This window comes from Myzus persicae, unplaced genomic scaffold, assembly GCF_001856785.1.
Source record: "Myzus persicae strain clone G006 unplaced genomic scaffold, MPER_G0061.0, whole genome shotgun sequence".
Classification (NCBI taxonomy): Eukaryota; Metazoa; Arthropoda; class Insecta; order Hemiptera; family Aphididae; genus Myzus; species Myzus persicae.
The window spans coordinates 377,483-393,577 of record NW_019101580.1 but is presented as its reverse complement, the minus strand read 5'-3'; the positions used below and the strand labels follow the sequence as shown (position 1 = coordinate 393,577).

At 37.4% G+C, this 16,095-nt stretch overlaps 1 protein-coding gene across 2 annotated transcripts in view; it reads left to right on the top strand.

Annotated features, from left to right (window-relative positions):
• LOC111029762 (ABC transporter G family member 9) overlaps nucleotides 1-15,517 on the top strand; it is a 53,558-nt gene extending 38,041 nt beyond the window's left edge. The window contains exons 1-14 of one of the 2 annotated variants that reach the window (XM_022308913.1): nucleotides 5,822-5,940; nucleotides 8,752-8,933; nucleotides 9,759-9,928; nucleotides 10,115-10,220; nucleotides 12,189-12,289; nucleotides 12,367-12,528; nucleotides 12,670-12,763; nucleotides 12,850-12,999; nucleotides 13,181-13,282; nucleotides 13,367-13,482; nucleotides 13,545-13,752; nucleotides 13,920-14,134; nucleotides 14,213-14,421; nucleotides 15,249-15,432. In XM_022308913.1, coding sequence (XP_022164605.1) covers nucleotides 5,912-5,940; nucleotides 8,752-8,933; nucleotides 9,759-9,928; nucleotides 10,115-10,220; nucleotides 12,189-12,289; nucleotides 12,367-12,528; nucleotides 12,670-12,763; nucleotides 12,850-12,999; nucleotides 13,181-13,282; nucleotides 13,367-13,482; nucleotides 13,545-13,752; nucleotides 13,920-14,134; nucleotides 14,213-14,421; nucleotides 15,249-15,432 — 2,028 coding nt within the window. In that variant the 5' untranslated portion in view covers nucleotides 5,822-5,911. Of the gene's footprint in view, nucleotides 1-5,821; nucleotides 5,941-8,751; nucleotides 8,934-9,758; nucleotides 9,929-10,114; nucleotides 10,221-12,188; nucleotides 12,290-12,366; nucleotides 12,529-12,669; nucleotides 12,764-12,849; nucleotides 13,000-13,180; nucleotides 13,283-13,366; nucleotides 13,483-13,544; nucleotides 13,753-13,919; nucleotides 14,135-14,212; nucleotides 14,422-15,248 lie in introns of those variants that run through there. The other variant, XM_022308912.1, reaches the window with a different exon arrangement.
• Nucleotides 15,518-16,095: the final 578 nt, after the last annotated feature.

The following is a 16,095-nucleotide window of genomic DNA, read 5'->3' as shown; positions in this document are numbered from 1 at the left end:
TCGCGAGGCGCGATGCGATCCGCTGCGCTGGCCCGGTGCCACATTACCGCGGAACACAATGTCTTGTCGTATCGCTACACGAACCCGGAGCCTAGCGTTTTTTTGGCACGCACCTCTTTTCCACCTCCGTCGCCACACATCATCCACATCTCCCTCCCGATTTTTATTCTCCGCCGCCGCCGCCGCCTTCTTATCGTCTTCTTCGCTCCCCGTCTCGCCGGCGCATAACTCTGCCGCCCGAACTCGCGAAAATAAATCAAACGACGGTGCAGTGCGCGCTTGTTCCGGAGACGGCGCGCGCGATCATCATCGGCATTCGTATAATAATAATAATAATAATAATAATAATATTATAATACACGCGTTTTCGCGCGACCCGTGAACCGCGCCGAGAAGTCGACGACGGCGGCGGCGGCGTCACTCCGACGAATTTACGTAACTATGTTATATTATCGTCGTCCCGTCGCGGGGTCGACGGCCTCATCCGCACGCATGTAATTCTATATATTATTATCATAATATAATAATATCATATCGATTTTTATTTATTTTTTCATCGTTATTATCATTATTTTTAAGACCGAGACGGTGAGGTCGGCCGTCTCGGCGATAAAAATGAATAATATGTTGTGTGTAGATTATCACACATGCGTGCGTGCACGTAAAAATATATTAACAATAATTGTATAAAATATATGTATCATTATTATAATAAGGTGGAGGACACTGCCGCACACACACACACGCACACACACACACACACACACACACACCGTTACGGTCGATTTCGTGGAGAGGAGAGGTCGTTGGCCGGCCGCCGCTGGGTCGCCACGCTGGTAACTTTCACTAGCGCCGCGCCGCCCGGTGAACCCCACCACCCCGTCTCGTTTCCGTGATGCAACGGCCGCCCCCGTCAGCTGACTATAAACTCGCGAGCGTCGTCCTTGTCTCTCCTCGCGTTTCTCGGCTAGAGGTTTTCTCCGCGAGACGATTTCCTCGAACCCGCGCTCGTCGTCAAAACGGTTAATTTTGATTTTCACAGATATCTGCTATGAGCCCGAAGGGTGGGCGGCACGACAGAGTACGCGTCTACATTATCTACCCATCCACAATACCGCTTTGCGAGTGTTATACCCGATATTATGATGATACGGGAATCGCGTTATTTTTTGCTCGGAACCAAGGCGTGTGGAACAATGATTACGATCGCGAGCGCGACGAGGCGAAAAAGGTAAAAACAAAACCGACGAGACGTACTACACCACGTACATAATAATAATAATAATAATAATAATAACAATAATGTGTATATAGCCCGGTTGTTGTTCAGCCGCGGTTAGCCGGCCGTTGAACTATGTCCCAGATTCGTGTGTACGCGCGCTAACCACCGCCGCCGCGCCGCTTCGCCTACAGCACCGCCCCGTCCCGCCGAGCGCGTACACGCCAAACGCGCGCACGCACACACTCGCACAATGGGCTCGTCCCGGTCACGTGTCCGTCCTTGCAGCGCCCGGAAAATCGCGCCGCGTCCTTGCAGTCGTCCGCAAATCGGCCCGTCCGCCGGCGCCCGTCCGACGTGGGATCTCCGCGGCGGCACGATCTTGTCGCGCACCGCGTCTCGACGGCGGCAAGAAGAAGGGACTACGTCGTCGGTTCCACCGGCGAAAACGCGAGACCGGAGACAAGACGCGCTCGCCGTCGCCGGCCGTTGACCCCACGACGCTGTCTGCGCGACGTTACACATTATTATTATTATTATTATTATTATTGGAAACACACGACGCCGGCGAGACCTGCAGTGGGTGGTCGGTGTGGGCAGGGGGCATTGTTGCAGCCGTTGCCGAATAATATTGTAATTATCGCGATACGTATACGTTAAATATATATATATATATATATAGGTCCATACTTAATACTGTAATTGTGCTGGGCGCCCGCGATTGTGCAATCATAACGGTCGGCCAAAACACCGACAGCGATTTCATTTATATAGATAGGTACTATAATAATATCATACTTGGAATAATGTGATTCGGACAAAAGAGGCCCCCGCGCCGCCGACAAGTCACATAATATTATGCACACACTCGATTAACATATATTATTATTTTATTTGTTATCGTTATTATAAAACGATATACCGTGTTACGACAACCACCGCTGCCTGTTACGGTGTATTTTACCAGCAGCAATATTGTCACAATAATAAAATACGCTATACATCATACACACACAATAGGTGGGTGGCGTGTGGGTATAGGTATCACTGGTGGAAGAGGTGATGGCACTTGCGCGGATACAGCACAAGGAAATCTGGTGTGAGCGCGGTCCGACCTGCGGTCCTCCCCTTCCCCGCACCACCCCACGCTCACATCCCTCCGCGCGCGTCTCCGGCCTCGTCGCAGCCCGCGAGTCACTGACCGATTATGATCGTCGCCGCCACCGTTTCCTCCACTACACCACACCGTTCCCCTGTCCCGCCCCCTCCCATCGCTACCCCCCCGCATCTAATCAACCCCACCCCTGTTCGCGGACGTATAATAATGTACATATTATTATGATACTATATATATAATATTATACGGTCCTCTCCTTCGGCGCGAAAAAATTTACCGAGCGACCTACTTGCCGGCGCACAACGATTATTATTATAATATTATATTATTATCATCGCACACCTTTATTATTATTGTTTTTTTTTTTATTATTATTATTATTATTATTATACATATTATTTATTAGTTTTCTTTCTCTCTCACTTTTCTCTCTGCCTCTCTCCTCTCTCTCTCTCTCTCTCTCTCTCTCCGTATCCGTCTAACCACTCGCGTTTTGTTGTGCCGTTTTTTTTTTCAGCCGAGGATACGCACAACACCAGTATTATAAATATATGCTTCGTATGTACACTGTATAGGTGTATTATAAATCGTCGTGCGCTGCTCCGCATTCCGGACCCATTGCCCTAGTGAACGGCAGCGGCGGCGGCGGCGGTGGCGACGTTTCCCCTCCTCGGTCTCCCCCGTCCGATTTCACCTGTACCTATAATATAATACGACGACGAAATATAATATATAACAATAATAAATAAAGTAAAAATACCGCCGCGATCTATACACGTCGTGCAAGTTTTTTGCCTGAAAGGATTTTCATTTAAAAAAACGCACTGCGTATTGCACCGGCGTAATAACAATATTGTAAAATATTGTACACGAACGTCGCGAATATTTTGTGTTTGAACGGCACGGCGCAGCGAGAACCGCGAATTTTTTACCTTTTATTTTATTTTCATTAATCAGGCCGATATACGCATGCTGACTTTGGTATTATAATATTAGCATATACTGTCAGAATACTATTACTTCACGGCAAAGCGCGTGTTTATTATTAAACAAATAAATACAATATATGTATAATATATAATATGGGGGGTCATTGATCGCACATTTTATGCAGATAATCGCGGACACGACTCGTACCCACACGCTTAGTTATGTATATACACTTATTATTAGTAGTTTCCTATAAATAGGACTCTTACTTGTGTGTTTGTGAATTGTGTTACTCGCTAATTGGTGGACGTGCGGCGGCGTCCGAGGATTCCAGGTTTTCGGACTTATAATATTTTATTAAAATACTCGAGACCACCAGCACCACCCATAAAATTAAAATCAGATAATTCATTGCGCCACAACATTATCATAATCATCGTCGTTTTCGGATGCCGTTAGAGATTTAAATCGTTATTTCTTTTCCAGCCTTAAATCGTTTTCAAGTTACGGAAAAAATAAAAACGCTTTTTTGATGACAACATAATATTATTACAAGCTAAAATCGATTTTGTTTAAAATATTCTTACTATTATTGCTAGTATATACGCGTAGTGCGTATTAATATACTTATTCTCGGCAAGCTCGTCTAAACTATCGTTGCGAAAATAGTTGCAATAAAAAATAATAACATTATGTACCACAGTTGCGGCTAATAACTACGACCGCGGTTATGTTCTTATTTGTATGATACCGACCCGTCATCACCCGTCGGTCACTTCGGTGTACGCTTCAGCGGATTCGATGGGATTACGGTGTTGCCTATAGTCGAAATTCGTTCACAGCACAAGACGACGATCGTTCCCGCATTTGGTCACATCGCGGTTATACGAGTATCTGGTAGCCGTGGTCCGTATCATAATATTATTATGTTGTTCGCAATATTAATCATCTCAGATACGAATTCACGAAATCTCATCCAAGTCAAACAGGATAGGTATATATTGTTGACCGTATAGGTAGTAGGTACCCAACGCTTCTGTTGTGAGTACACTGCGATAATAATAATATAACTGTCGGCCGTTTCGAGTTTAACTGCGGCAGATCGTAAAATCCATACATGTACGTATAATATAATATAATTATTTTGTATTTATGTTTCGTTAGAAATGCGATTTCGTCGTTATTGCGGAATTCACTAGAGTCGTATAGGTAATTGCGTTGGTTTTTTTTTAAAGTTTTATCTGGCATAGGTGTACATACGAATATAATATATTATTTAAGTGTACTATATAAGTACCAAAATCGTATTCTAAATTGTATATTCATTTGCACGTATTTAGAGTTCGTTTACCTGTCGTCAACACTTTTACTGACTAGTTTTCTTGAAAAATACAAAAAAAAACTGAGTCATCTGACAAAATGCAGTCTTATATTATATTATTATAGAGGGCACTTTGAAGTATTAAATAATGCGGTGGTACGGATTAAATGTAGGTGGTTACTAACCTAACCAGCTCTGAAATTGAATTAATTTAAATTTTTCGTTTTTTTACATAAATAAAATATGCATTATTTTTATTTTTTTTATCACAAATATATCTATACATTATATCATACTTTCGTTTTTACATATATAGGCACAGTTATTGTTTCGTTTTGTTACAAATGATAACTTAATTCGTTAAAAACTCTTTATAGTAAACTATACTCAATGGCCATACACACAGTTTGGTCTTCAGAAAAGTTATAAATAAAGTTCATGTAATCATCATTTGGTTTCTATACATATTATAACATGTATAAATTGTAGAAAGTTCCAATACCAGACCTATATAATATAATATTATTATACGTAGTAATACGAGTTTCAGGATTTGCAGTGAATTTAAAACAGTAGAATTAAAAAAAAACTACATACTCGTTATCAATTATTGCAACAAAAAAATTGCGATTTTCCATCTATATGAAATAACATATATTATATAAAGGACGTTGACCGATTAAAACGTTTCTTGAGAAAATCGTGTAGATAATCATGAAAAAAAAATAATATAGAGAAATAGAATCGACCGCGGTGGTTTTAATATTAAGTACACCTATATATATAATTATTCATTTTTATCGAACTATATTTTTATCTCTGTCTCGTTTTCCGGAAATTGTATTTTTTTCGCCATGGCAAACAATAGCAGCTCTCACGGTCCGAACGGAATGTCCCCGCACCCAGACACAATCGCAGTATATACACACACACACGCACACACGTATTTGCGAACTCCAAAACGGATTTATCGAAAACGTTATGATACGTATGTATATAAATAAGGAAAAAAATTCGATCGTTAGCAAAATTATAATACCGGCCAGCCGACAACCACGCGGGTAGGTAGGCACTAGGCAGTCGATAAAACGTATAAAAACATTTAATAATAATAATAATAATAATAATACAGTTCGCACGGCCTACATCCGCCCAAGTGTTGCTGATGGTCTTTTATCAGTGGACCAATGACTAAATAGTTTTGAAATATTTTTTCCTCCTATCGCGTTTTAACGGGCACACACCACGCACGTACACTACACAATATTGCTGCAGTGCGTTCGCTGTTAGCGGTTAGAACACCTTGCAGCGCTCGTGGTACAAAATGATCAAGAAACTTCTCGCTGATTGTTTGTAAGTTGATTTTTTTTTAATTCTTTTTTTTTTTTTTGCTCGTCAGTTATAATTATTATTGTCAAGCCGTAAATTTATACAGTCGTCTGTTCGGAATTTACATACGTTTTCTCTAATCCCTATACCTTATCAGAAAATATCGTAACCAGTCTACAATTTAATAATATAATCTAAAAATAATTTCTCGTCGGTATTATATATATAGGCGAATAAAAATCCTATTCGTGCAGTTGTAGAAAGTTCGTTTATGTGTTACATGGCAAACATTAAAAACGGTACAATATTGCGAGCTTTCTGCGGGTGAGCTTTAACCTCGACCGCTCGATGCACGAGTGATGAGTGTTTATTATAGCACCCTCGGTTCCGAGGATATATTTTTACTATATTTCTAAGTGTTATGAATTTATGATCGTAAAATAAAAATCGATCTTCGGTTTAAAAAACGAGTGAAGATGATTAGGCTTTTTTAGCGACTGCGCGAGATATTGTGTTATTATTATTTTATTATATTCGTGCAGTGTATATATTATTATATACCTATAGTGCAGCGCGTACCAGCTATACGTCCCGATGAAGTTTAACCGGTCTTGTCAGCAGGTCATCTGCAACGAAGAGAAATAGAAAGTGGTGTAGAACTCGCGGTCGTATATTAATATATTATTATTATTATTATTATTATTATTATTGTATACCTATAATATAGCTTATAGGAGCTGGTGTATACATACACATATATAAACATCGCAGACGTCGGTGCATACAAGTTGTTGACTTCGTGTGACGCTTGCCAACTAGAAAAAATATATAATAATAATAAAACGGAAAACGATTAAAACGCATACATGATATAATAATTATTAATTATTATACTTCGGCCCGTACGTTCGCCTAGCCGTTATACGATTGCAATCAATACATTTTTATATGCACTATATACACATAGCTGCGACCGTGGACTATAATAATAGTAAACGGTCAGATTGTGCATAGTTGAGGAATGCGTGTTTTAATGCACTATTTAACTTTAGGCTATATACGGTACACGATGTATAATATGCACTATACATACGCCATATTAATTGATATTTAAATATGTCGAGTTTTTTTTTTCTCAAATACTAACTATATAATAGTCGTCTTCGTTGGCAAGTTACTGCAACTATATTATGTACAATGGCGCAAATGAATGCGCGATGTTGCAAGTTGAAACGATGTTTCTTAAACATCAAAGGACGCGGCGTAAAAACACAATAATATCATAACAACTTATGATGATACGTAGACACATACACCGTGAGACACATTTTTTTTCCAGACGTCTGTCACAATCGAAACGTATTACTCGATACGATAGACATCTGGTGTGCAATTACAATATCTGCAGATTAAGCCTACGCGTTCAGATTGCCTGCTTTGCGCGGCGTTTATTCGTTTAGATTTAATTACCGACAGCCCATGTGATACTACGTGTATATAGTAATCACGAATGAAAACTTGATGAGTATAGTTATAGGTACTTGGATTACAATATTGTTATAGTAGGAATAAGTGTTTTTACCATCGGTCCGGCTGTAATGCCGTGTATCGCGGTGCATTATTGTCGAATTAAAGCGACTCAAAAGAAACCGCGTAGGTACCTATAGATAGGTGCGTATTACAGCGATAAACGAAACGCTGAATAATCCAAAGAACAGAGTAATAAAAAAATTATAACAAAATATCATTATGATTCACGAATCTATGGATCTTATTGCCTTGTGTTATTATTTTCGCCGCATCAGCGGAATGGGTTAGCGCCGCCACGCTCTCGCAATATAATATATTAGAACAACAGCTGCTGCTGCAGTTTTCGCGCGTTCGATGTATTATTTAAAAGCTTATTTTGAAATCGGATAAGGTCACTGTGAACCCAAATCTCATTATAATATACATTTATACGATACATTATACTATCGACTGTCGAGCAGCAGCAGTATACTGTGCCGTTACCTATTATACGTTATAATCGTTGTTGTGTTGTGCGCCCAACGAGCTCGGAAGTATACAGGTACCTATGTAATAAATATTTAAAAAACGTAGCCCGATCTGCTTTTTTTACATCTCGAAATCACTGCAGACGGACAAAATATATGCTGTGAATAATAACAATAAACGTATTTAGCGTCGAGTCGGAGGCGGCGTACACATTATCATACGCATTTATATAAGTAATGTAGCGCGCACCATGGCTTTAATATAACGGGGAAAACAAAACACTGCTGCTGCGCACTTGCTGCACTCGTATAATATAATACATATCACACCAGCCGAATAACAAATAACAATAATAATAACAATAATAATAATAGTCGTAATTCGGGAATAAACGAAATTGCGTATGGTTTTTTAATCGGTGTTAACTGATGCTAAATGATTCCGAGACCCGAAAATTTGCAATGTCGAATCGAAATCGGTCCACACACACACACACACACACGCATACGCGTATACACTCTTATGCATAATATATTTGCGTGCGTGTGTTTTCGTCTGGTTAATATATATAGCTGGTTCGTTGACATCTGCTGCAGCGTTATACATCACGTGGGTCGGTGAACCTATTGTAATAACATTTTTGTCTCTTGATCAAATAATCGAAATTAACCGAATAACTTCGTCGGTCGAAAAAAAAAACAGTAAAATTCAATGGGAATTCTAGAGTCGTATCTTGTACGGCAATACGCCCCAGCTATTAAATGCAAGATGTGGTTTAGAGCGGGCGAAGTTTAATTTCATACAACATTAATGTCATCGTTTCATATTCTGTTACAGGTTGGAAAACGGAGTGAACGTGCAAGAACCACCGGGATGTATGCACCCGTTGCCCGCACATCGGCCGATAGAGTTGACTTTCAGCAACCTAACGGTGACGCTGGACGACAAGAGACACGTGCTGAAGAACATCAGTGGAGTCGTGAAACCCGGACAGGTGTTGGCCGTAATGGGACCTTCGGGTGAGTTGGATACCGCGCTTCGTCGAGTTATACAAAAAATATAATATGAAATAGCTGGTATACGTCATGATTACGAAGACGTTATGTTTAGCTGCATTGGCCGCGATATCCGTGAAAATAATCGAATCTAAAATAAAGGAATGCATGGACACAAAACGAGTGATCCGTACAAATTAAATACTCTTACAGTTTTAAAAGTGCATAAACCGTACAAATATTAGAAATATCAGGTATACCGTGAGAGTGTTAGATCATAAAGTAAACACATACCATAATTGTGTGGCACTAGTTTTAAACCATATTATAACTGTGTCTTAAAATGCGTTTGACGATTTAGGTCCAGCACTGCGAACGAATCCAATAATCTGTAATTACATAGTTTATCTATATCGACAGTATATAAGTACTTTATTACTAAATCCCACCGCTGACATAGGTAAAAATTTTAAGATTATCGAAATTAATAATGCTATATAAGTTGAATTTTCCACGAATTTAACTCTTATTTTTTTTTTTTTTTTTTAATTATTGTGATAACACCGTATATAATATTATAGTTGGTTATTAATGTTTTCATTCTTTAGGATAAATACCTGTTAGACGCATTATGTTTTTAACGATATTTGACCGTAGAAAACCAGAATAGAATTTTATCAATATATTATATTATATATATGTTACTTATATAATATTTGTTTGGGTGCCAATATTAAAAAGTATTGGGTCAAATAATAGTATAATATTATGAATAATAATAATGATAATCCACAATCGTGGTAAAAATTTTACTAATAATTTCGATTTGTTCGTTTTTATGTGTTAAAGGATGTGGCAAAACCACTTTGCTGAACTGTCTATCGGGCCGGACCAAGTTAGACTCGGGGTGCATACACCTGAATCGCGAACGTCTCAATAAGCGGTGCAAGCGGCGCATCTGTTACGTATTGCAACAAGACATCTTCTTCCCGGACTTGACCATGAGACAAACGCTCGAGGTATGTACTTCGTATTTATATGCACAAAACGCAGTTCGGACAAATAATACCTATATACCATGACGGCATATTATTATTATTATTATTATTAACATAATTATGAACGTCATTGGGCTGTATTCAATAATCACGAGTAATGACTGATATTATAAAGTTTCGTTTTATTTTTCATGTTCGCGGTCGCAGTACACTGCACTGCTCAGACTTCCCGACTCATTATCCCGCAGCCAGAAAATGCAGTACGTTGATCATATCATAGACGTGCTCGATCTGAACAACTGTCAAGATACAAGTATGTAAATCCGCATACATTATTATTATTATTATTATTATATAGGCACCCGGTTCAGATTAACAGCGGTGCGCTATACATGATATATTATAATAGATCGATAATAATAAATTAGATTAGAATAATCGTTGGAAATGATATTATATATACGCTCCATGCAAACACACACACACACACACACACACACACACACACACACACACACACACACACACACACACACACAGACGGGGACTGTTGAACGAGTGTGCTTTGTTCGGGCTCTGTATATAGCAGTGATGTGGTTGCATAACCGATCGAGAAATAAAACCGCATCAAAAATACAAAAAAAGCGAATAACAAATATGTGTACGAGAGTATTATACGCTAATCTATCATAAAGGTTAGCCAAGGTTACCCTTCGTGTTACGCTATATATGTATATATTATATACATATAAATTGTATGCACCTATACAATATCCGACGGCCGTGCATTATCAGCTATACCTACCTTTATTTTAAAACAAAAATAATATGTATAATAGTATCACTTAATATAATATTATAATCACACGAGGAGTTGTACAAAGTATTGTTGTGATTTTCAAAAAAATACGAACATCTCCGACGTTTCAGTAATAGTTATACATATTTTTAAATCACTGACACGTCTGATATTTATGTCTGTATAGCTACTAATTGAAACTCAATACTCTAACAGGAAAAAAGTAATGTACTAATTGAGTCCCGGGTATAGGTACTGAGTCCGAAGATTATTTTCAGTGAAATGTAAAGTAAACCATCGACTGCGTGATATCGTTTATATCATTCAACATTTGTATGACTTTAATAGCACGTTAGTCAGTCAGTAATAATCATAGACCTTATACAAGAACTGTCTATAACCATAGAATTACGATCAAATGTTTTGCAGTGATGTAGGCAGTCTTGGCGGCAAAATAGAATCATCTATTTACCTATCTATAAGTCTTACCGTGCTACCCCTCACTACCAGACATACCTGCAGAGTCGCCCAGTCACCGAAAAGCTCCCTCCGTGTTTCCATGCTTAGTGCGCAACACTTCTCGTCTATTAGTGTAAGCCATAGGGTTTATGGTATTAATGTACATGGACTCGATTAGTATTACATTTAAAATTTCACGGGACTCAATTAGTATTTACCTTAAAACAACCCGGTTGTTACGCCAGGACTCAATTCGTTCTAAATGGTTTTATTGGGACTCAGTTGGTACGCAGCCGTTTTAATAGTTTCTGTAGGACTATTATATTGAGTGGTGAAATAAAGATTTTGGCAAGTCACAAGACAGTATAGGAACCCTACCTACAGTAAACTTGATATTACCGAGCATTTTGTTTTTATATAATCATGTACTCATGTACCTACAATATAAAATATTATTATATAGGTACGTTCTCGAAATTAATGTATGCAGCTTATCGGTGCACCGTGCACAGAGTTTAGATGATGTTTTCTTCGAATTCATATTATTATTCAGTTTACCGTTTTCTTGTAAAATGAATAATTCACCGTCAATAAATTACATTACCATGATTCGTATACCTATATTATATTGGTATTTGATGTCTTATGTTTCTGTACCGAGTACTGCTGCAGTGCTACGCAGGCAAAGACAAATTTATAATATATCCGCCGCTGCAGTAATACTAAACCGGCAGTGTCCTCGTTATTATTTATCAAACACTTTTTTTTTTAACCAAAAAATACTTTCAGGCTACAACATATATAAATATTGTGTTTAATAACAAAACTAATTCTCTATTTAGATAATAATATTCTACAATAATTTAACTATAGGTACTTGATTAAGTTTATGTGATAAAAATATTATGCAAGCACATGAATTGCTCATACTTAAAAAACCAAAAAATCTCATCTTTATGATAGTATATGAACTAACTAAATGTTAACTTAACTAATTTCACATGTACACTTGTTTAATTTTAGTTATCGGAGACTACATGAAGCGTGGTTTGTCCGGGGGCGAAAAGAAACGTGCAAACATCGCTTGCGAACTCTTAACCAATCCCGCTTTGATGCTATTAGATGTAAGTATAAGACCCAGAAGTCGAAAATATTTCAGCTTGAATTGAATTAATTGACACTATCGTTGTATGTTATTTAGGAACCCACGACTGGACTGGACTCTCATTCGGCCTACAAATTGATGTGGTCGCTAAAGAAATACGCCGAAAAAGAAGGGAAAACTATTGTAGTTACTGTTCACCAACCGTCATCGCAAATATTTCATATGTTTGACAAACTACTTTTGATCTGTAATGGACAGGTACGAAACACTAAAATAAAACATAAAATATGTTCATATTTTATATTTTATATTTAGCGTTAAACAGCACTTCCTATCAACCTAAATATATTATACATATATATATCACAAACTAAGACTATTGTTATGTTTTATATATAGACTGCATACTTTGGTGACATCAATCAAGTAGTAAATTTCTTTAGTAACATTGGAATGACGATAGCACCACATTACAATCCGGCTGACTTCATTCGTAAGTTTCATCAAACATAGTGTTTAATTATCTATGACCTGTTGTGGTTATGTTACTAAGACTGCGATATTATTATTCGTTTATAGTGGAACAAGTTAAAGGCACAGAAGAAATGAAACAAAAGATAATAGCCGCTGCACAAAGAGCCCAGGACGATTATTATCAACAAGAATTGTTGCATTTGAATTGCACGTGTGACAAGTACCTAAATAACTATCGTCACAATCATAACAATGGTATGATTATTATATATTATCATTTATCATATATATTTTAAAGAATTAATATTATTATTATTTTTATTATTATAAACCTACCAAAACTTCATTAATACATCCATAAACGTTAGACAGATAATATGTTGTTACAATTATTGTATCCAACGCTCTAATCTAATCGTTTGTTTGTATTGTTCAGATAACTATCAATGGCCCATGAATGCTACCAACGGTCATATTTGTACAGCGTTCAGCGACTCTTCTACAGATAGCAATGAAAAGTGTTATACTGCCATCAGAGGTGTGTATACAGCTTAGTTTTGTGGTGCAAATGTACAACTGTAATATAGTGGTGGACATCGTTTAACTTTTGACTTTGTTGTAGTTCACGAAGACGAGGCGAAGACTTTATGGCCCGACAGTCAGAGCCATTCTTCGACTTCTACGTCTGACGAAGACTTTACTTGGCAATGGCCCACCAGCTTTTGGACACAGTTCAAAGTAATAACACATCAGTATAATTATAATACGACACGGGATTTATATGGTATTTCGTTATTTAGGTGTTGAGCCAGAGGAACTTTCAAGAAGCGCGTCCTCAAATGCTGAGCACTCTGAACTGGGTGCAAACCGTTGCGCTGGGCCTATTGGCCGGTCTGCTGTGGTTTCAATTGCCGCGTACAGAACAATCTTTGCAGAACATCCAGGGATGGATGTTCTTTTCCACTACTTACTGGATGCTTTTTGCTCATTTCGGTACACTGTCGTCTTGTAAGTACCTGCACAATGTCATAATGATCACTCGATACGACGAGACCACAGCGTTATAATAATATGTACACTAGCTGCTGTGTATAGCTATGTAATGGCGGCTGCATCACAATATACCTATACTGCTATACATTTATCAATAACTGTGATTTTGTTGTGTGTTACAGTCCCTCCCGAAAGAGAAGTCATCAATAAAGAACGCCAGAGTGGTGCGTATCGCTTGAGCGCGTATTATCTGGCCAAAATGGTCGGCGAACTGCCGTTGACAATCACCTTGCCAGCCGTCTATCATCTGATCTCCTACCCAATGCTCGGCATGCATAGCTTTAGTACTTTCTTCACCCTGTTAATGTTTCTGCTGTTGAACACCATCGTCGCTCAGGTAAATTGAATTGAATACATTTCGCGGTGCGATTTGTCTGATTGCTGAAAACAACAAAATTACCTTTTCCGTTTACAGAGCGTCGGGTTTTTCGTGGGAGCGTTTTGCATGGACATGCAAGTCTCGATTACGATCAGCGCCCTGTACACGCTGGCCACACAACTTTTTGGCGGCTACTTGGCGACAAATATTCCTAGCTGGTTGCAGTGGATGCAGTATCTCAGTATGGTGCATTACGCATATCAAAACATGCAAATCGTCGAATTTAGCGACGGGGAACCAATCTTGTAAGTGCCTAACACGTAACCAACTAATAAATAAAGTTCTCTGAACGAATATTTAACACCTATAAAATGGTACCAAAATATTCTCATTCAGATCTCATGGGAAAATTGACCGCAACGACCCACTAATGAATTACAATTTTTTTACTTCGAAAAATATTATAAAAGGAGTTATTGCAAAAAAAGTTCTGAAATATTGATCAAATTAAAATCACGATATTCTATTCGCTTCATTCATCAAAAAAAAAAAGTCTTAAGATATTTAAAAGTAAAATAAAAGATCTTGCTGCTTATAACTTCTCTGATAACAATTCCTAAATAAATAACACACAATTAAAAAAAAAAATCAAAATTCGTAGGTATACGTTTCATAAACAAATCTTGTTTGTACAATAAAGCTGTTCGTAGTTTCGAAGAGGTGTGTAGATTGCTGGGTATTCTTGAATTATATCTACATAATATACATTGTTTATTGGTAATTTAAATAATATACAAATTTGACGTATAAGTAGATTGTATTCGAGGTATCAGCATTTAGCATTTGTAATTATCTAGCTACGTGTATAATTTTTATCTAATTAGGTGCCTATAATAAAATAATAACTATTATTATGTGAGGGGCCAAACTAGGTGGGCGGTTGGGTGATAAGAAAAATAATATTACACAAGGCCAGCTATATGATACCCTTTGGCGCCACTGTATATACCTATATGCACATATTATCATATCACGCCTGGCTATATTATAATAGTACCTACCTATCTTGTATTACGTATAGCTACACTTACCCTAACCTATTCTAAAATAATGTTGTATGTTGCTCGTACAGGTGTGCAAAACAATCCAAGTATGCGGTGTGTGAAAACTCGACTTTTATACCGGCGTTGGACATTGTGAACGCGCAAGGTGCATCGTTCCCGTTATGGCTGAACACGGCGATACTGTTCGGCTTCCTTATCGTGTTCAGATTGTTAGGTTATCTAGTGTTGCGTTTCATCCGAAAACCAAAGTGAATACCTAAACCGTTAATGGCTGTGAGCGATTAACATTTTTAATTATTAATCGTTTTATAAAAACATAAATATGGCTGTGTCATTTTAGACATTATAATATTTTTTATCTCGTTATAAATATTAAACTTAGAGACTCGTTTTTCAACTCGATAATACCCCGAACTCATTTCCTAACGCTAAAATTTGGTGCTTGTACCTATTTTGATCGGATTTCGGGAAAAGCGGTGTGAGATGTGTTACACGTATTTATATGTCGCATTGTTTTGATTTTTTGTACTACATCGTAATAATGTTTTTAAATGTTGCATAAAAATTATTTTATGACTTTAATTACCTATTTTTTTAATTTTTAAAAATTATTGTATAATTATTGTTTTATTGAGTTCGAACATACAGAATTTTTTTGTCGCTAATATACCTCTGAGATGAAATTTTGTTATATACTGTTCGCACAGATTTTTCGTTACTACTTAGATAATCACATTTTTAATTTTTACTTTAAAAATGCTTTATTAATTTTAATTGAATCACTATTCACCGTTATTTTATTTTATAGTGTATGAATTATACATTTTTTTTTAACTATAAATATTGTATTTATTTTAATTTTTTTTTTTTGTTCTTATTTATTACCATTTAAGCGGTACAAAAAATGTTAATTTT